This window comes from Rhineura floridana, chromosome 2 (assembly GCF_030035675.1).
Source record: "Rhineura floridana isolate rRhiFlo1 chromosome 2, rRhiFlo1.hap2, whole genome shotgun sequence".
NCBI lineage: Eukaryota > Metazoa > Chordata > Lepidosauria > Squamata > Rhineuridae > Rhineura > Rhineura floridana.
Window position 1 is genome coordinate 65,992,126 of NC_084481.1, and position 21,840 is coordinate 66,013,965.

At 41.1% G+C, this 21,840-nt stretch overlaps 1 protein-coding gene across 5 annotated transcripts in view; it reads right to left on the reverse strand.

Annotated features, from left to right (window-relative positions):
- Window positions 1-21,840, reverse strand: part of ARHGAP15 (Rho GTPase activating protein 15) — a 681,588-nt gene that overhangs the window by 572,761 nt on the left and 86,987 nt on the right. For all 5 annotated transcript variants that reach the window (XR_009760509.1, XR_009760510.1, XR_009760511.1 and 2 more), the window contains exons 5-6: window positions 13,564-13,651; window positions 2,652-2,741 (exon numbers count right to left, since the gene is read on the reverse strand). Coding sequence is in view for 2 of the 5 variants with exons in the window: in XM_061608868.1 (XP_061464852.1) it covers window positions 2,652-2,741; window positions 13,564-13,651 (178 nt within the window). In the remaining 3 variants the exon portion in view is untranslated. The remainder of the gene's footprint in view (window positions 1-2,651; window positions 2,742-13,563; window positions 13,652-21,840) is intronic.

Below are 21,840 nucleotides of genomic sequence, written 5' to 3' on the forward strand. Positions count from 1 at the left end.
GGAGTCCAAGGTATGGATTTGGGACCACAGAGAGTCGTCCAGTTATCTCAGCAAGATACTGTAGCAACTGGTTGAGTTTGATAACAGGACTAGGTAGTCATAGACTGGAAGCTCCACCCACCAAGTGCTGTCTCCTGTCAGGTTATTAGGAGACTGCTTTTCCCCTGACAGAGCTCCAATGGCCAGAGTGGTTTAACAGCCAGCTCCTCTCCCCTGGGAATTGGAGCTCTGTGAGGGGAACAACAGTCTCCTAACAACTCTCAGCACCCTTCATAAACTGCACTTCCTAGGATTCTTTGGGGGTAGTCATGACTGTTTCAAGTGGTATAAATGTCTGCTGTGGATGTAGCCTTAGATATTCATCATGTGAATTGATGCGAAAGTGAAACATGTTGAGCAGTTTTCTCCCCCAATGTCTTATTAGAATGCTAAATTCAGAAGAGGCTGATTGACTTTCATGTTATGGGAAACAAACAGCAAGACTGATATAGGAGGAACAAATAAGCTGTAGAAAGTGTGCCACAAGCATAAAATACTGAACCTTCAGGTGATTTTTCAAAACGAATCTAGTTACTAATGCTTCGGTAACCATATTAGCACTGATTGCAAAGCATTCCGTTGTCATTACTTTCTTCAGCAGCAGCTCCCATCAAGATGTACCTATCCAATGCAAAATTGGAGCTGATAAAGGAGAGAGGATGATAGGGCAATGGAGGCACAGTTTCAGTTGCTGACTGACAACACTGCCATCCCTTAACATGGTTTTATTTAGTTATTACAACCATCTCTCTGTAAATGACATTTAGGATTATTTAAGATTATGTTGTAATCCTTTTAATCCCCACAGCTTTAAATTTCAGGCTCAACACCAAAGAGCAAACTAGCACTTAGCGGAAATGTTTAAAGCATGTGTATTGAACGTAAATCTTCTTTAACTCGCTCCTCTTCTGATGAAGACCTATTGTAACATGTCAGTTTGCCAGGGAGACAAAAATGATATCTAGCTGCAAATTGCACCATGCGCTTCTAGGGTCCTGTGAAGCGGCTTCAAACAAAGTTCTGCTTTCAACCTCTCTTTTGTCAACAAAAACAAACACTCACAAGAAAGGCCACAAATACATCAGGGTATGGCAGAAGACCTCAATGGCTTTGAATGTTGAAGCTTCAAAGAAACAAACAATGTCTGAGATCCCATGAACAGGTATACAAGTGTATATCCCATTGATTTCTATCACTGGGAAATTGAGTAGAGAAATGCATCCAATGTTCTCAACAAGTGATTTCTTAACAGGTGCTTACTGTCAAGACTAGCCCAATTATGACAGAGGTATATGTGAAGGTGCCAAATCAAGTAGATGAATTCAGTGGTGGGGAAAAGTATTCATTGCTTTCTTTGTGATCCAATGTCAAGCCTTCACTCCCATCTCTTCACCTCTAATCCTCATTGAAATTAATCAATATGTGTTTCTTTAATCAACCCAATAAATGTAATATTGCTATAATAAGCTTATAACCCTACCAGAGTATTTAAGGAGCTCTGTCCCAGGAAGCAATATAGCACTGTTTGATCTGTGCATCCTGGGAGGATCCATTATCGATGCCTGCTATGGGCTCCCAAAAAGCCCAAACAAAAGATATTCTGCCTATATTGTGGACATTGAGTTGTTCTGGGGCACTGTGGAAGAGAAATGGCTGGTGCCACAGAAACATGGTGGGCTTCTTGGACTGACACCATGCTTTTGTGGTGGTGATAATCTCCCCCCCTTCCCCAATACACACACACACACAAGTATCTTGGACTAGCTTAGCTTCCAGAGCATTGTGAGGAACAAAGATGCCCATCTGCTACCAGGATATGCCTCCCAGGGCTCCCAGGAATCATAAGTGGGCTCACCATCAGAGGAGGAACCCCTTGGAGCTGACCCTGATCACTAAGGTTGCAATCCTATACACACGTACATTGGAGCAGGTTCCATTGAACTCAATAGGTCTCACTTCTGAGCATAGGATTCTGCTGCAAGGCTGCAATCCATATCATCGTTACTTGGAAGTCAGTACCACTGCAATCAACTTCTTTAGGAGCAGCCTATAGGCATCACTTCTTGCATTCATTAAAATTATCTGAATTCAGTAGAAAATGCATAGCTTTTTTTATTTGGCTCTGAGAGATGCAGAGTTGCTACTTTTGCCTCCCAATCCCTATGCCTCTTTTGCTCTGGAACGAACCTGTCATTAAAGCCTTGAGAAATAATAAAAATAAACAGGCAAATTCCACTTAGTTGGGAGTTTAGCTTATGTAAGCAGCGTGTGAAAAGTTATGTGTACAGGAGTTCATTAGGTCAAGGATCCAAGTCTTAAACCCCAAACAAATTACCTACCAACTTTTAAAAACAAATTGAACATGGCACATTAATCAGCAAATCAACAGGTTCTCAAGGGTTTTTAGCTGATTCAATCATCAAGACACTTTAGGCCAGAAAAAAAAAAACAGGAAAGACTGAATAAAATGTTATGCTTTCCAATTGCCTCAACAAACAAAGTACAAACCTTGCCTTGGCACACTCTATACTATACATGGAAAGTTTGTCTTTTGTGTTTGTTAATTATGCAAGTGTCAAAGAATGATAGGGCAATAATAAATCATCTCCTACCTGGAAGACATTCTTTTTGCTAGATTTCTCTTTAGTCCATTCAATGTGAGCTCCACACAAATCTGCCCACTCAGGTTTATACCCTGCTTTCTGTAGACAAACAAAAAATTAGCATCAAACATGGCATTGTGTCCCAAATTAGAAGGGAACACTGTCAGGCTGCTAAAGGCAACCTATGCACTTGAAATGGTGACAAACCTTTTTTTCAGAGAGGGAAGAGAGGAGCAGAAAAAACCCTCAACCACCTTTTTTTTTAATAGAAAAGGTTCCCCCATCTGAAAGTTCTGAGATTTCATGCCATTCCCAAATATTAATTCAACCTCGGGGGAGATTATGTCCCTCCCCCCACTATCCCTCTGCCTTGATCAGGTAAAGACCTGCTTTATTATTCACACCCCAAAGTAGCAATACATTTATAGAATCTTTGACCTATTTCCCCAGCCCTTGCTATCAATGTCTGGGCATACAGGGAAGCTTCAACCCCCCTGAGGATCTTTATGACCTCAAAAGACCACAGCTATGGACTGTTTCCCTGTAACCAGAGCTTGGAAAAGTTACTTTTTTGAACTACAACTCCCATCAGCCCCAGCCAGCGCCATGCTGGCTGGGGCTGATGGGAGTTGTAGTTCAAAAAAGTAACTTTTCCAAGCTCTGCCTGTAACCTTGCTTGGGTTCTCACCGCCACCATAGATACGGGCATCTAATTCTTTCTGTACTTGGTACTTTCTTTATAGCACAGATAATAACTAGGTGTGTTAAATAAAACAGCATTTGTTTAAAGAACAGATGTTAATATAATATAAAAACACGTTTGCTCAGTACGCTGTTTTGTTCAAAAGCTTATGATTTCAGAACAGCTCTTATAATGCTTCATATATGTTTCTCAATAACTTCTCCTCAGAGAATTATACTCTACCAGCACACTCCAACATTCTGCTCACTTACTCCCCTCCCACTTTTCTTACCATAATATATCTAATACAGAATCAGTACATATACATTACCTTATTTACAGTAAATACCAACAGGTCAACCATCACAGGGGGATTTTCACCCCACCCACCTCTGAAATGCTAATTAAAGTCTACACCAACAATATTTCATTCCAACATTACCCTTAAATCACCATTAAGCCTTATACGGTGCGGGACCACGATACCTTGCGGAACGCCTCTTCCGATATGAACCGGCCCGTGCACTACGTTCTGCTACGAAGGCCCTCCTCTGGGTTCCAACTCACAGGGAGGCCCGGAGGGTGATGACAAGATCTAGGGCCTTCTCAGTGGTAGCCCCCGAACTATGGAACAGTCTCCCCGAGGAAGTACGCCTGGCGCCGACTCTGCTCTCCTTCCGGCGCCAGGTCAAAACCTTCCTATTCTCTGAAGCATTTTAAGTTACACTGATTTAATTTTAAAAATGTTTATTGTATTGGATTGTTGATTGTATTTTAGTATTATTTTGTTATTCATTGTATTTTTATGCTATTTTATGTTCACCGCCCAGAGAGCTATTGCTAGTCGGGCGGTATATAAATTTAATAAATAAATAAATAAAATAAATAAATAAATTAAGCTAAGATTCAATATGGAATCAATCATGATTGGAAGACACTCAGTAGTTTAAGGAGGAATACTTTATACTGTACACTAGCCAAATGACAGGCAATATCAAACGCACTAGTTAAAAGAAAATATAAGTAATATGGCCTTCATGAATAACTGATTGTGATTTTTTTTAAAAAAGCTAGGTGCCACAATGAACAAGAAAAAAAGAAGCTACCCATGATTACTACTTCAGGATAAATTATTAAGGAACTTGTCCATGTAAGTAGCCTCAAGTATTGCTATATAATGTGATCATGCAGAGCTAGTTCAGATGCTCTTGGTGAAACATTCACATGACTCCTCCACAAGCCAAATTAAGTCCAGAGCTGCTCAGTCTACAAGTGATCACACTAATCTGGTTGTGTGAACAGAAATTCACATTGAAGAAGACTGTAGCTCAGTGGTAGAACATGTTTTGCATACAGAAAGTCCATTTCAGTCCCTAGCATTCAGTCCCCTAGGCTGGGAAAAATAGGCCTGGCTCTCTGTAAGGCATTTGCCTAGATGCTTAGCCTAAGGAAACTTAATACAGAAGTACCTCAGATATGTGTACCCTTTGAAAAATGAGCTGCTGTTACTCTCATCATAACTGACAGTTCTACATCCTTCCTGCTATCATTCATAATGGATCCTTGCCATTTGCACATCCCTGTAACAATTAACATATCTGTCCTCACCTGTTTGTATGCCGCTTAATCATTTGCATTTCTAAGCAGTGAACATAAAATAAAGCATAGAGAATAAAACAATAAAATCATCATAAAACCAAACCTGAACACTACCATAAAATGCCCACTGGAATAAGAAAGTCTTTGTCATGCACCTGAAATTCAGCAAGGAGGGTGCCCGTCTAATCTCACTTGGGAGGGAGTTCCACAGGCTTGGGCCCACAACACTGAATGCACAGCTTCTAGTTGTTATGAGCTGTGCATCTGAGCCATGGGGGACCACCAATGGAGACTCAGTGATTGGGCAGGGGTATTGTTTTAATAATGCTTTCTTTGCTGAGAGAAGACAGAAACCTGCTTGCTATAACTAACGCTTTATTAAGAGAATGCTTACAAGATCTGCCGTGCTTGCTCAGGCTCCTCCCACCTGACCTTTATGCTAGAGCTCAGCCTCCAGATCTCCATGGCAGTCTCCCTGCAGTTCCCCCTATTGGATGGAACTGCTACCTATTATAACAGGTATAAGTGTTCAGGCAGCCCTCAACATCACAAGGGACTTTTTACCCCACCCCACCTGTTACCAGCTCCTTCAACCCACCAAGAAATTGGATACTTTCTTGCTTTTCTTACCAATCCTTCATTTTCACTAACCATCCTGAAGAACCCGCATCTGCCCCAGAATGTCACAAACCCCATAAACAATATCTTGAGTGAGTCAAAAAGAGGCATCTGGGTGACTGGCTCATTTATTTCCTTAGGATTCGGAGGGTTTTCTATAGTCAATATCCAGTGCTAAGAACAAGAGACTGCCCACAAACCACTGATGCATTTAGAACCCCATTTCTTCTTCTCCACTTCATAAAGTTCATAGGAATCCCTTATGTATCCTGCAGTAGAGGAAAGGCTATCATGAGGAGTCCCTCCAACACTTGATGTCCTTGCTTTGTGTTGTTCAGTCAGACCAATTATGTGACATCAAAGCTATTGGAAGGGACTGTGCTTGTAAATTGCTACAAGTGCCTGTGACAATGAAATCTTATTCTCCATGAATATGGATTTAGAAGACATCATCACTCAGTAAATTAGTGTTCAAGAAGGGCTAATAACCTGAGGTAAGATACCCTCTTCTGCCTAAACTCTCTGAAGGGAGAAAAATGCATAGTGTATGGTAGACTAGCATTTTATGTCAAAATGGAAATTTGTTTAAAAAGGCATTTGCCTTGTAGATTATTGCTGACAACTTCATCTAGAGGACACAGAGTAGCAAAGTATTTTATACCACAGTCAGATTAATGTATGACAGAATAAAAGAACACACAATTGAAAGGAATGTAAAATTTAATGTGCTTATTATATGGATTTCAGAGGCACTGAACAGAACACAGTGAACACCATTTTATTTTATACATCTGTGATTTGATCCTAAACACTGCGGTATGGACAAATAAGGGTTTAGTAAAGCTGCAACTGTACAATGTCAAATCTAGCCCTATTTGGTCATTTTCTCTCTCCCCACCTCCTCTCCCAATAATAATTGCACAAGGGGTGAATAGGGATGTGCACATTAGTCCTGTCTCCTCCAACATGTCCCCATCATTATTCCTAGAGTCTCCCACCAATGTACTGGGGGATTAACCTCTGCGGAGGGGAAGCTTTTCAACTGAACTAAGTTCCCTGCATGATATAGACAACTCGAAGAGTACGCTGCTAGGTCCTAGCAGTGCTATTTATTTATTTAAAGCAACTTACAATGATAAAAGCGTACCTAATGAAATTTTAAAATACATCAACATCTAAATACACAAAAACATTAATTGACTAAAAGTGCTCAGCATACAATATAAAAAGCACAAATCCTACCCCACCCGACTAAAGATGAACACCAAATACAGGCTTCGGTTTAATCATACCCTATAAGTATGGCCAGGGTTTAAATGCCTCTAGACAGGCCTAATGTACCCATGAGATTCTCGTAGGTACTCCACGTCAGCCAGAATATGGCAGCCTCCCCAAATTTTTAGGACAATCAGAACCCAAAATAGAAAGCAGCAGCTTATTTCATGGAGTTTCCATTTAATCATTGATTCAATGACATGTTTTTAATGTTAAGCCTCTGTCTGGAAGCAACCTGGACTGCGGTAGCCATTATCGTTTTGTAAATATTTTTATTACTCCATTTGTATATGCTGTTTTATTGTATATATTAAATATCTATTTCTTCAAAAATATAATATTTTCATTTACAAACTTATAATGATCACAGCAACTGAGTCCAAATTTGTTTCTTATTGTTTCCAATGGTAACTCTCTCTCTCTCTCTCTCTCTCTCTCTCTCTCTGTGTGTGTGTGTGTGTGTGTGTGTGTGAAGATTTGAAGATTTACTGGAATGTACTTTTATTCCTCCCCCTACAGTATATTGTTGAAATGGCACTGTGCTCTGAAGTATTTTGTTTCACATTCATCCTTTAAAAAATGATCAATTTATACACAATACTGAATGATCAAGAATTAATGAATTAATGCATTTATGGTTTAAGAATATATCCATCTTTGTAGTAAATCACATCATTTTCTTGTAAAAATAAGATTGCTGCATTATGAAATCATACTACAATGCGCGAACATTACATTATTTAATTAATGGCTGAATAATTCCATTCTCCAAAGTAAACAAAAGTAAAATCAGTAAACAATTTTTTAAAATGAAATCACATGTATACATTTGCTGCTATCAAAAATTACAGCAGGATGAATGGTTTGCTGCAAACATCACATTAGCTGCATCAGAAACAAATCAGCTTGCCTCCACCAAGTTCTTTTACTAAAGAACTTTGTTCAGATTGTTTGATTTGTAGGGAAAAAAGTTCTGGGCTACTACATTATTAGCAGGCATACTTTGGCAGTGGGAATTCAGCCATTCATGAAATAATGTGATGAGTTCAATGTTTTGTGGCAAAGGCTGAATCCTATAGTGCAGGATATTTAACTCGGATTTGGCTTTTCTTTACTTTCTATTGACTGAACATCATCTTGGTTTCTGTTCCTTAAAAAAAAATGCAATAGCCAAACTGGTCTATGTGCATCCTCAAGGACATGCGTACAGGTCCGGCACCAGTGGGCAGCCAGGTCAGGCATGGGCCCTAGAGCCCCTGGGGCTCAGAAGAGCCCCTGCCTGAATCTATAGACTGGGGCTAGAGCTCCACCATCCATGCCAGCATTGGGTCACAGGGCATGATTTTCAGCCTGGGGTAAGGGGTTGATGTGCACCACAAATCATACCCTTTGATGTGACCAGACTCTGGCACAAATCTCAGAGCGGGAGCTCCACCCTCCCTTTATTTACGTTTACATTTGCAAATGATAAGGGAGAAATGGCAGACATTAGAAGTCAAAGGAGACAATGAATTTACAAGAGTCTCTCTTGAGACCTCTCCAGGCCTAAATCGAAACTTCATTTTAGGTGCAGGCTATGATAGCACAAGCTGGATGTTTTTAGGAGTGCTTCATAACACCCTATGAAAAGTTACAAAACTCCAGGTTGGAGGACAGAGTTCTGATGTCCTTCTACCTGAGGGAACATCAACTAAAAAGTGAGCTCTCTAGGAGGAATTGTAGCCATAGGCTCAAAAGGAGGACCCGTGAAAGCATTCAAGATCCCATTAAGGTTCCAGTCTGGAAACTGGTGCATTACCACAGGATTAATTAGTGCTACCCTCCTGAGAAACCTGTAAATATGAGGATGGTTAGAAATAAAAAATTCCCCCCCCAGCCAAGAATACAGTTGAGGATTGCAATTCTCAACTTATGATTGCTACAACTCTTATCCAGGCCCTACTGCAGGAACTCCAGGCTCAAAGGAAAATCCTCTAGACCTGGGGAAAGCCAAACATTACCTCAAAAAGGTGCTTTGTGTGTTCCCATAGACCTTACTGATGGAACTTCACCAAAAGTGTATCTGCATCTGTGTCCTACCCAGAGCTGCTCAGCCTCCACAGTCAGTTGGAAGATGTGAGTTTATGGATGAAGAATTGGCCCCTGCAAAGAATGCCTGGCTGGTAGCCTCTAGGGAGCCTTGGATAACATTTGCAATAGCACTGGGTATTAAGGTCCCTTGGGCCAGAGAGGCACTATCAAAATGATCTCCACTTTCTGAATCTTTATCTGCCATATTATGCTAGAAGTAACTTCACCTGTGGGCACACACACAGAAAGTGCTCTAGCCATCTTGCCACCAGTGTGAACTTTAATATGCACTTGTTCACTTGTCTGCTTGCTAGACTGGAAAATAGGCCAGTCAGTGCTCTTCCTGGACTCCTTTGCAGTCCAAACACCGAGTTATGCATCACACCAGAGAGCACACCAGATGGGCTCTCTATCATAACAGACTTGCATCAGTGGTGATCACCATTCTTTTGGGGGTAGTCAGGCTGACCCCCAATTATAGTCTCCCCAACGTTGATCCTGCTTTGTAGAGACCAAGCACACCCAAGGCATGAAATCCTTTTTTTTTTTTCCAATTAATTTTTATTCTAATTTTCAAAACCAAAATAATACAAAAAGAAAACAACACAAATCAATAACTAATACAATACTAAAAAAATACATATATATAAAAATATTGACTTCCGATTTGTCATAGTTCAGCTATAAATCTATAATATATAACAAACCTATCTCTTAATAGATTATAAAATCACCTTCCTCCAGCAGTTATCTTAGTTGGTTTCAAATCTCATTAACATCATATCATTTTAATATTCCACAAAAAGTCAAAGAGAAGTTTCCAATCCTTGAGATATATATCAATCAATTTTTTTCTAAATAAACATGCCAATTAATCCAGCTCATCAAATCTACTAAATCCAGTAATTTCAAAACACTATAATTCAACTATAAATCTATAATATGTAACAGACCTATCTCTTAATAGATTATAAAATCACCTTCCTCCAACAGTTATCTTAGTTGGTTTCAAATCTCATTAACATCATATCATTTTAATCTTCCACAAGAAGTCAAAGAGAAGTTTCCAATCCTTGAGATATATGTCAATCAATTTTTTTTTCTAAATAAACATGCCAATTAATCCAACTCATCAAATCTACTAAGTCCAGTGATTTTAAATAGCTCTTCTGTCATTATCCATATTGGGTCCATCTTCCATCTTCCATCTTTACGCACCCGAAAATCTTGCTGTCATAGTCATATAATAAAAGTCTGATAGGAATTTCCTCCATCACAGATATTTTCTTGCCATCAAATCCAAACGTATCACTGAAGTATTGTTGCAAAGCCGCATCTCTGTTCCTCTTTTCCACATGATACACTAGTACATCTCTTGAAGGTTTTTCCATTGACACAAGACAGGGATTAATTCTGTTAACTTTCTCCATTTCAAGTTCCATCAAATCCTTCCAGTCCAAAAATTTTTTTGAACCGATAATATCTTTATCTCCAATCTCTTCAATTCCTTCAGGGACAGCGCTGAATTCCAAACTGTAATATTTGTCTCCAGGATCCATCACAGCCAGGAAATCCAAATCTTTTTTCATGTCCATAATTAAGCCAGTCTCCTTAGTTTGAACCTTGCCTTTAATTTCTCTTTCATCTTTTTTTTGTTTTCCAGATCTATCTTTATTCTCCTTTCTCATAGAATCCTGAGTTTCTTTCAGCTCCTGTCTCATTTCGTAAAATTCAATTCTCCACGCTTGTCTATTATTTCTCAGTTCTTGTTTTATTGAGTTAATCCCATTCATTATTTTCTGAAACATGTCTAGAGATAAAGTCCCTTCTTGTACATCCATGGTCTTCTTAATTGTCATTCTTAAAGCCAAAGGAACAAAACTCCTTCAATTTTCAATGTCCCAAACAAAGAGCAGCTTATTTCTTTAACCAGTTACAAAGGAGTTAATTTTTCCAACAAACGTCACACGCTAGACAGCCCTTATCTCTTATCTGCCTGAAAGTGTAAGAACAGCTTTAGTTCACAGCCTCGAAATAGCTAGTAGCAGAGAGAATGAGCAGATTCGTCAAAAAAAAGTAGATCAGGAAAAATAATCCCAACCATAGATCAAAAAGATTTCTTATCTCCTTCAATCAGAAATCTCTCGCCCGTTGTAATCTTTAGAATGCCATTTTCCATGTCAGCTTTTTGCAATAAAAAAAAAAAGATAAGCTATTTATATTTTCTTCCCCCCTAGCTCCACGAACAAAAAAAGGAAAGTCTTACCTCACCTAGGTTATCTCAATTGCTGTTACTTTGACAAATCTCTTTAGCTGTATAGATAAGAAAATGATGAGTGTAGACAGGAGGATGTTTGCCTGTTAATCCGTATAAAAAAAAAGGGTCACTTATCCAGCTGAGCTAGCATAAAAATCCTCGCTCTGTCTGAGCTGCTGGAAGACAGACAATTCTGATGAATTCCAGACTCCAACAATCAAAACAAAGCTAAAGTGGGAAATCTCACGTTTCTTCTTTAACCGGAAGAAATTATTCCCAGTCAGAAAAGAGCCTTCTGACTGGATTTAACCTGGATAAGTTTCATCCAAGGCGGGAGCCCGTCTCGGAGGCTGCACAGGCGTAGGGATCCTCCTGGGAAGTCCCCAAGGCATGAAATCCTGACAAGGCACAATCATGGCAACAATTGCACCAGTAACACCAGTAACTCCAGGTTAACTTCAATTAATGAAGACTGGCTGGATGTACAGACTTGCTTGGACAATGAAACATCTTCTGGATTCCGTCCTCTGAGAGTACTATGGAGAATGACATGTTGTTTAGCCTGATACCCAAATAATCTACATGTTTCATAATAGACAGGAGACAAATCCGAGCGGTGAAAGCAGCTCAGCATAATTTACAAACAGTGCAGCCCAACTATGGACTGCAACAGAGGAATATTTAAGCAACTGGAAGTCCATAATGCAGGGCTTCTGTGGTCTGTGCATCAGCCTGATGATCACAAGTTGTTCATTTACATTGCTGAACAACATGTTTCAGGAACCTTTGGCTCTACAGACATTGCTAACTGCAACCCCCATCATCCCAGGCCATTGGCCATGCTTGCTGGGGCTGATGGAAGTTGTAGTTCAGCAACATCTGGTTCCCCATACATGCTATACAATTTAAATAATCCATGAATTTTCATATCCAGGTAGAAATGCTGAATTCTGAGCCCTGAAAGTTCAAGTGTATAATTAATAGGGAAGCTACTGTCGAAGAACGTACAGTCTGTGAGTCTTATCGACAAACCTAAATAACATGTAGTAGAGCAGCAGGTTCCAAGCCATTTCCACTAAATGCATATTTTATTAATGTTCTTGATTGAAAATGGAACTTATCACTGTAGCATAAAAACCTATCATATTGGAAGCAAAAGATATATGACACTTTTTCTCCACCATTCCCGTGATGAACTATTAAAGGAGAAGAACAAGGTTCCCTGTGGCTCAAAATACCAATGGTCAAACTAACAAGAAAGAAAGAAAGAAAGAAAGAAAGAAAGAAAGAAAGAAAGAAAGAAAGAAAGAAAGAAAGAAAGAAAGAAAGAAAGAAAGAAAGAAAGAAAGAAAGAAAGAAAGAAAGAAAGAAAGGGGCTCCATATCACCTAACATATCTAAATTTATTTATTGTTTCTGACTCCTGTCATACAGTGCACCTTTTTGGTCACCTATCAAACCAATATGGTATGGCATGTTTGATCAAGCCTTGGGAAGCCATCACAATAGAGCTCAGTCAAACCTGTCCCTGTTCACTCTATAGTGCTACTAATTTATTTCTCTGTTTTTCGGATTCCGGAGAAGGGGAGGCTGAATTTCGGCAGCAACTAGCACTGAAGGGAAACATGCCAGTATCATTTGTACAATGTATCTGTCACAGTTCTGAAGGCTATGATTTGTGGTCTCTCCTTGAGGCTCTTTTTGTGTGTGTAAGTATACTGAATTCTGCTGTGAGGTGCACTAACTATATTAGATAGGGTCATAAGGAACATTCAGGAAATGTTAGCCAGATGTAGAATATGTCACATTTACACACAGACAAAACTCACTTTGCCAACTTACAGTGTTTTGCTCTTTGGTAACACCCTATGTTAAGGTGCCATTTATAACTACTATATTATTATTTATGATATGCAAGCCACTTTACAGCAAGCTCAATAGCAACTTAAATTCATGTATTAAAGATGCATACAGAGGGCTTAATACAATTTATGTCTTATAATATCCTTTGTAACAGATTCTCATTGGCTCATCTGTTAAGCATTTATTACTAATGCATTTTATAACATACTTTATAATACATTATTTGAGGAAGTAGTTGCATTTAGAGATCATTTCATAAATAAGAATAAAGCATTTATAACTGGCACCTTAATTTAAAGTGTTACCTCCACATTACTAGACAGCCACTCACCATCCGTCTCACTTTGCAATTATTTTCAAAAAGCACCTCTTAATAAAAGATGTGTTGAGTTCTATTTCCCCTCTTCTCTTCTGATTAAAAGTTTATTGAGTCATTTTCTTATATCAGCTCTCAGAAGGCTTAGCAGTCCTGTGCTTTTATTTTATGATGCCAAACTTATTATTCAATAACATTTCTGGGGGAGAAACCCACAAGACTTAAGAAAGATAACTGCTTACCAGATTAGCCACAGCTGGCTGTTTGGATTCTTTGTAAAATTCTATTTTCTGACCAGTGAGAACAAGCCAAGAGGAAGTCCAGTTTTTCCTTTAAAAAAATAGCAACAAAAAAATGAATGGATCAATTAAACAGATTATTTTGTTGTGAAAGACAGTTCCACTTTTGTAGGCCAGGCACATGTGTTGGGGTGAAGCCGCACTCCAGACACCAGTGTTGCTGCTGCTTCCCTATACAGGGTGGGAGTGGTGCAGGGCAGGGCAGGGCAAGGCAGCGGTGAGATTGGAAATAATGTGGGTGCGACAGCAGAAGCAATGGACTGGCCCTGCCGAAAAAAAGAAAGATCTTCTAGAGACCAGAGAAACAGCCAGCAGAGTAGCATAGACAGACAGACAGACAGACAGACAGACAGATAGATAGATAGGAACATTTTCATCATCTAAAAGATGGACTCCCGGAAAAAGTGAAGGGTTCTGCTGGAATTTCTATCTAATATATGAGGTTTACTATCAGGCTTGATTTGATTTTCAAAACTGGACAGACAGTGCACTTAAGAACATTATCCAAAATCAGATTAATATTCAGTATTATATCTCTTCTAATAGTGATAGAATTGAAACAACATGAGTTTAGCCTAAAGTGTTTGCTACCTCACATGATGCAACACAATCATCTGCAGATTTAGCCTTGATTGTGTTTGCAGGTCTGGTTCAGCAGTCTGAATATGACAATTATCCTTTGCAGGATCCTTTTCTGCAAGACTAATTTGCAGCAGAATAGGTGGTAGAAATTAAGAAGAAACAGAGCAATAAAGGAAAGTGGGAAGCAGCCTTCAGAAGACCTGTAGAAACTAGTTCACCAAGCTGGCGGGATCACATCACCCAGTGCTTGAAGATCTGCATTGGTTACCAGTTGTTTACCGAGCCCAATTCAAGGTGTTGGTGTTAACCTTTTAAAGCCCTACACGGTTTCGGTCCAGGGTATCTGAAGGAGCACCTCCAGCATCACCAAGTATGTCGCCTGACGAGATCAGCCTCTCAAGACCTTCTCTCGGTCCCACCAGTTAGAACAGCTAGACTGGTGCGGACCAGAGAGAGGGCATTTTCGGTTGTGGCCCCCATCCTCTGGAACTCTCTGCCATACGACCTACGCCATGTCCCCTCCTTGGCAGGTTTTCGCCAAGGACTAAAAACATGGCTGTTTCAGCAGGCATATAGAATCCCTAGTTAATTTTAATTCTACAGTGTATAGATGTGGGTAAATTGGACATGTTATGATTGTATTTATATGTGTATTTTAAATTTTAATTATGTACGCCGCCTAGAGTGGCTGTTTACTCAGCCAGATAGGCGGCCTAAAAATAAAAATTTATTATTATTATTATTATTACCTTACACTTTTTTAGATATATGGCATCTATTTTATTTATTTATTTATTACATTTATATACCACCCCATAGCCGAAGCTCTCTGGGCAGTTTACAGCAATTAAAAACAATAAAAACAAATATACAAATTTTAAAACACAAAAAACAATTTAAAAACACAATTTTAAAAAAATTAAAAACAATTTAAAAACACATGCTAAAATGCCTGGGAGAAGAGGCATTTAGGAATACACCTAAGCATTTGATATAGAAGCAAAAAAAAAAGTATATCATAGTGGTACATTCTCAAGAAGCCATTATTGGCTGCAGTACCTTGTTGAGTCTTCTCTTGGTGTCAAACCAAGTTTGCCTCTGCATAATGAGAGCATAATGTAATTCTGCTTAAGTTGTCACTTGAATCCCAAACCCTTTCCCACCCCGTTAGAGTAAGGTCTGATTTAAATATTCAGTAATGTCTTAGGGACAGTACTCTTGTGCAACCATATTATTTCATGGAAAGAGGTTGCTTGTTTGAAATTATCTTCAAATTAAATCTACAAACTTGTGTGAGCTATGTTAGAGCAAAATATGAAAGCCTGGGCTTTACGTTCAGCCTAATTGCTTTAATTTATGTCTGATGGATATCTTATTGGATTTCAAAGATAATAATGTTACATAGTTTGTAACATGTTTATTACAAAGATTTGCCACAATCTAACACAAAATTAAGTTTACTTAAACCCACTCAATTGGCTTGAACATATTTAAGTCTCTCTTGGATTCAGTAGTGGTTCATATGGTAAGACGGAGCTTGCTGATGCTTACCTGACAGGGCTGGGGGTGGTGAGGTCAGGACTACACAGATGTACTTGCAGGAGCACCAAATTAGCCTTGCCAGTGCTATTACCCCAACTATGTCCAGGTAAGCAGCAGCAACGCTGGTGTCAAGAGGGTGGCTCTGCAGTTATGCCCCACTATCAGTGTTTCTGTTGCTTGCATGGTAGCAATTGGCTACAATTGGAAAGAATCAAATGGAATTTACTTCCAAGTAAGTGTGCTTACGGTTGTAGCCACTCTCATATCTATGCTTGGTATGTCCTCTTGTAATAAACAAAGCACTAAAGCACTTGGACTAAAGTCAGTGCAGATGTATATATTTTGCTGGATAAAGGGCCATGAAGGTTAGCTGCCATTTTGTAACCAACAACATCTTTTTCGTTTGTTTCTTTAACCCAAAAAGCAGAACAGTAATATCCAGTTATGGTCTGAGAAAGTTGGGACAATCGGTACTACAACTCCAGATATTTTACTTCTGGTCCATATTTGGATTAATGCCATGCAAAATATGTAGAACCTATCCTGTAGAAACAACTTTGTCAAGTGGAAAGGCATAGACAGAATCCAGAAATCAGCTGTCTTTCAGATCCAATTCATACATTATTGCCACGGGTTTCTGAAAACATAGTCTTCTATGGTCCAGCTCAATAAAGTTTGCCATGACCACATGAATGTGAAATTCTATCCGTTACTAAGGCATGGACCATGGAGCAGTGGCTGCCAAATGTGGACAATCGTGCTATACTTTTCTGTTTGTCATGTATGAGTTTCATTAGCAAATCACAGCAGTGGTGGCTTGTGATTCCATTTCAGTAGGGCAGTGGAATACAATCTGGGTTTTAATCTGAATATTACTCTCAAGTACCTTGGACAGCTCCTTGAAAACTCAGACTAAAACCCAGAGCGGATTCCACTGCATTGAGTCACCAGCCACCACTGAATCACAGCATTATTTCCTCTTGTTTTCTGAAATGCTGGCACATAAAAACAGTCATTTCATTCTATTCTTTTTTTATCGCAGTCAGGGGGGAGGCATGGAAAACATTGTTCTGGGCATGTCCTGGCTTCTAACCAAAGAAGCAGACTCAAGGACTTGGAGGTTGGATTTTTCTGCATGAAGCTTTATTTGAGAACTCAGTACAAGAACACAGCATCACATTCTAGGCTTCAATCAGGATACAGAACTGGAGCAAACTAAGCATGTCTCAGGATACAACACAGGAACTGACTATGTATATCTCAGGAACATACTAGGTACATGGAGGCAACCACAGACGGGTTGTTGCAACAAATCTAAACAGGCTTCACTACACCTGTATATCAGAGAGGGAGAGGACACTTACTTCAACAGGTTAATTGTGGATGTTTCTTGCAAGTGCTGGAAGGTGGGGGCTTTTTCTAGGAGCAAAATGAAATTAGCTTAATTGCAAGCATCTTTTCTCTAGCCTTCTTGACCTTGGAAATATGGTTATCTCTGGCTCTGACAAGTTGCTTTCATTATGCTCTTTCTAGGAGAATCCTGACCAGTCCTTACAATTTATCTGTTCAATGGCTAAGACTGGGCTGGGTGCCAGAGAAGACTCTTCACTGCCCAATTCAGGCAAAGAGGGCTTTTCTCAGCAATTATATTAGTAGGCCCAGGGGCTTCTGGAGGCCTTTCCTCCATACCTTCTTAATTCCTTCATCAGTACTGGCAACCCCCTCCCCAACATCTGTACTCCACTCTTCATCCTCCCAATCTTGCCAAACGTTCTCCTTGGGGCCTGTGGCAGTGCAGAAGGTTCTAGAACACTGGTATTCATCTGATGGTTTGGGGTCTCACAAGTGAGTGGCACCCTAAGGTGAGTTACACCATTGATATCACCTTATGCTTGGGGGGGTGTTGTTTTAAGACAAACAGAGAGGCTGAGAGGGGAACTTGTGACCTTCCAGTTGTTAGACTCTAAATTGTATCAGCCCCAGCCAGCATGACCAATGTAGTCCACCAACATCTGAAGAAACAAAGATGCCCCAGCCTTGGGTTAAGGAGATAAACATAATGATCAGACTCAATGGACAGTAAACACCTATATTTCTAACATATTTATGCAGACCAAGGATATTGGCAGATATCACTTGCCATGCAGGGATGAAAAAAGCTACAGCTGCCAGAATTCCCTTTTCTGCAGGAGCCCTGTTCTTTGCTTCTGGCCACTGTGGAAAAAGTGGGTCCCATGTTGCCAGGTTGGGGTTAAAAGAAGGTCCTAGGTCTGAAAAGGCTGAAAAGCTACCGATCTAGAGCATTGTGAAAGATACATCCAATGCCATCGGTACATAATAAGACCACTCTCATCCATGACTTGATTGTGGATGAAGGTGCCGATTTGGTGTGGAGTACCGAGACCTGGGTAGGTGAGCTGGGAGGAGTTGATCTGACCCAGCTTTGCCCACCTGGATACTCGCTGCAGCACCAGCACAGGCTGCAGGGAAGGGGGGGAGGAGTTGCTGTGGTCTACAGATCTTCCATCTCTGTCACCAGGAAACCACTCTGTCTTTGTCAGGCCCAGGATGAGACTCAGGAACCAGACCAGGGGTTGTAAGTAATTCAATTTTTATTAGAGTAATGTCCAAACAAAGACTGCGTCTTCTCATGAAGCAGTACAGAAATACAGGTCCTGCGTCATTGAGAGAAAGTTGACAGAGCAAGGAGCTGCTTCCCGCTTCTTCTTTAAGAAGGGGCCAAACGGGTGCGCAACCTTTCGCTCCTCCTTAACTGCCCCTCAGGTACTACCCGCCTTCCCCCCCTTCTCTCTTGTCTTTTCAGATGTCTTCGTGTGCGCGGCGAAGGGGGAAGCATCGGCCCCTCCTCTTCTGAAGTTTCCGATTCCAGTATGGGGGATGTGGGGGGCTGATGGTAAACTGCCTCGTGGCTTTTCTGCCTTGGGCAGCCCTCCCTCTTCTCCCTCCTGTTCTGAGCCTCAGAGAAGGGGAGGCATGGGAATGTCCAGGGACGATTCTGAAACTCCAAAGCTCTCAGGCTCTCCGTTGCTAAGCAACCCTATCTCTGGCATTTCCTCTGTTTCGTCTTCGCTCCACTCGGGCGAAGTTGCTCCCCCTCCTCCCTGCCATCCATCTGAATCCCCTTCTTCCAACCCCCCGGGACCCCAACTCTGCCTCCCGACATCATCCCCTCTCCCAAGCTGCCCCCCCCTTTTGCTGACTTGGGGCGGTGAAGAAAACGTTGATGGAAAAGTTTTACCAAATCTGGAGCATGCACGTCAACTTCATCTTCCCATGATTTATTATTATTATTATTATTATTATTATTTATTAAATTTATATACCGCCCGACTAGCAATAGCTCTCTGGGCAGTGAACATAAAATAGCATAAAAATACAATGAATAACAAAATAATACTAAAATACAATCAACAATCCAATACAATAAACATTTTTAAAATTAAATCAATGTAACTTAAAATGCTTCAGAGAATAGGAAGGTTTTGACCTGGCGCCGGAAGGAAAGCAGAGTCGGCGCCAGGCGTACTTCCTCAGGGAGACTGTTCCATAGTTCGGGGGCCACCACTGAGAAGGCCCTAGATCTTGTCATCACCCTCCGGGCCTCCCTGTGAGTTGGAACCCGGAGGAGGGCCTTCGTAGCAGAACGTAGTGCACGTGCCGGTTCATATCGGAAGAGGCGTTCCACAAGGTATCGTGGTCCCGCACCGTATAAGGCTTTATAGGTTAATACCAACACTTTGAATCTAGCCCGGAAACATATTGGCAACCAGTGCAAGCTGGCCAGAACAGGTGTTATATGCTCGGACCGCTTGGTCCTTGTCAGCAATCTGGCCGCCGCATTTTGCACTAGTTGTGCACTAGTTATCAGCTGGTTCATAGCCTTTCCAGTGAATCAAGTACTGCAACTTGCGGCGTCTTATTCTGGAGTCTAGTATTTCCCCAACTTCAAACTCAGTTTGCTTATTTACCAGGAGCGGAGCACCGGGAGGCTCCTCCGGCCGTAATTCACTGGGAAGGGCGGCTTTTGTTAACAGGGATCGATGAAACACAGGATGTATTTTAAACGTGTCAGATAGCTTCAGTCGGTACGCCATGGGATTAATTTGAGTTTCTATTTCAAAAGGACCCACCCTGTTGTCTTGTAATTTTCTACATTTGCCTGGATTTGGAGGAAGCGGGTGGACAGCCAGACCCGATCTCCCGGCTGCAGGGGGGGCCCTCCTTCCTGTGCAGGTCAGCAACTCGCTTGTACTCCATTTTGGCTTCGTTTAACTGTTGTTTCAACGTCTGTTGCGCCGCCTGCAATTCCCTAAGAAAGTTCTCTGCCGCCGGTACCAGCATACCCTCTGAGCTGCTTGGAAAGACTTTAGGATGGAATCCATAATTAGCGAAAAACAGGGTTTGTTGAGTGCTGGAATGCAGGGAGTTGTTGTAGGCAAACTCTGCAAAATGCAAATATGATACCCAATCAGTCTGTTGATAGGACACATAACTACGTAAATATCTTTCCAAAATGGCGTTCACGCGTTCCATCTGGCCGTCTGTCTGGGGGTGATGGGCGGAGGAGAGTTTTAACTCCGTCTGCAGCTGTTTCCACATGGCTCTCCAAAATTTGGCTGTGAACTGAGTTCCTCGGTCCGAGACTACACTGTTTGGCAACCCATGCAGCCGGTAGACTTCTTTGATGAATAACTTGGCCGTTTCTTTAGCCTCTAAGGCCCCTGCACAAGGAAGAAAATGCACCATTTTGGTGAGTAAATCTACCACTACTAGAATGGCTGTCATTCCTTGGGACTTGGGTAAATCAGTTATAAAATCCATGGATAGGTCCTTCCAGGGTTCGTGTGGGACAGGTAACGGTTGTAACAGTCCTGCTGGTTTTCCTGTTTGTGTTTTTGTCCGCATACAGACAGAGCAGGACTTTACATAGTTTTCAATATCCCGACGCATTTTAGGCCACCAAAAGTCCTTGGCCACGTTCTGAATGGTTTTGTAAATCCCAAAGTGTCCCGCCGTGATGGAATCATGGCACTGGCGTAGGATTCTGAGCCTTAATTCCCCTTCTGGCACATATCTGGCTGTTTTGAACCATAACAGTCCATCCCTCCAGTGGAAAGTTACTTCTGAGTCTTGATCTTGTCCCGTCTCCTGCCTATATCTTAGCAAATCTACATCTTCTTGTTGTGCCTTTTTGAGTTCCTCTTCCCATGAAGGCTGACACGATCCCAACGTTAATTTCTCTGGCGGAATCACGTACTGAGGCTGGTCATCTGATTCACTTTCTTTGAATTGTGGCTGTCTGGATAAGGCATCTGCTCTCTGGTTTTTGGCTTGGGCATGATAAATAATCTTGAAGTTGAATCTAGTGAAGAACTGGGACCATCTTATCTGTCTCTGGTTCAACTTTCTGGCTGTTTGGAGGCTTTCCAGATTCTTGTGGCCGGAGCGCACTTCAATCTGATGAGAGGCCCCCTCTAGGTATTGTCTCCAGTTCTCAAAAGAATCCTTGATGGCCAGCAGCTCCTTCTCCCATACTGTGTAATTCTTCTCTGCTGGCTTTAACTTCCTAGAGAAGTACGTGCAGGGGTGCAGCTCCTTTCCCCCTTGGTTTAATTGCAGAAGGATCCCCCCGATGGCAAAATCCAAAGCATCTGCTTCCATGACAAAAGGGTGGGTCGGGTCAGCAAAGCGCAGAATGGGCTCGGAAGCGAACCTTCTCTTCAGCTCCTCAAAGGCCTTGGTGGCATTCTCTGTCCATTGAAACTTCTTCTTTCCCCTTAAGCAGTCAGTCAGAGGAGCTGTTAATTTGGAAAACCCTGGAATGAACTTTCTGTAATAGTTCGCAAACCCTAGAAACAGTTGTACATCCTTTTTGGTAACAGGCAGGCCCCAGTCCAATATACAACTTACTTTCCCTGGGTCCATCTCCACTCCTTCCGCTGAGATTCAGTACCCAAGGAAGTCCAAAGACTTGAGGTCAAATCCACATTTCTCTAACTTGGCATACAAGTGATTCTCTCTCAGTCTCTTCAGCCCCGTTTTCACATGCTGATCATGGGCTTCCTGGTTCTTTGA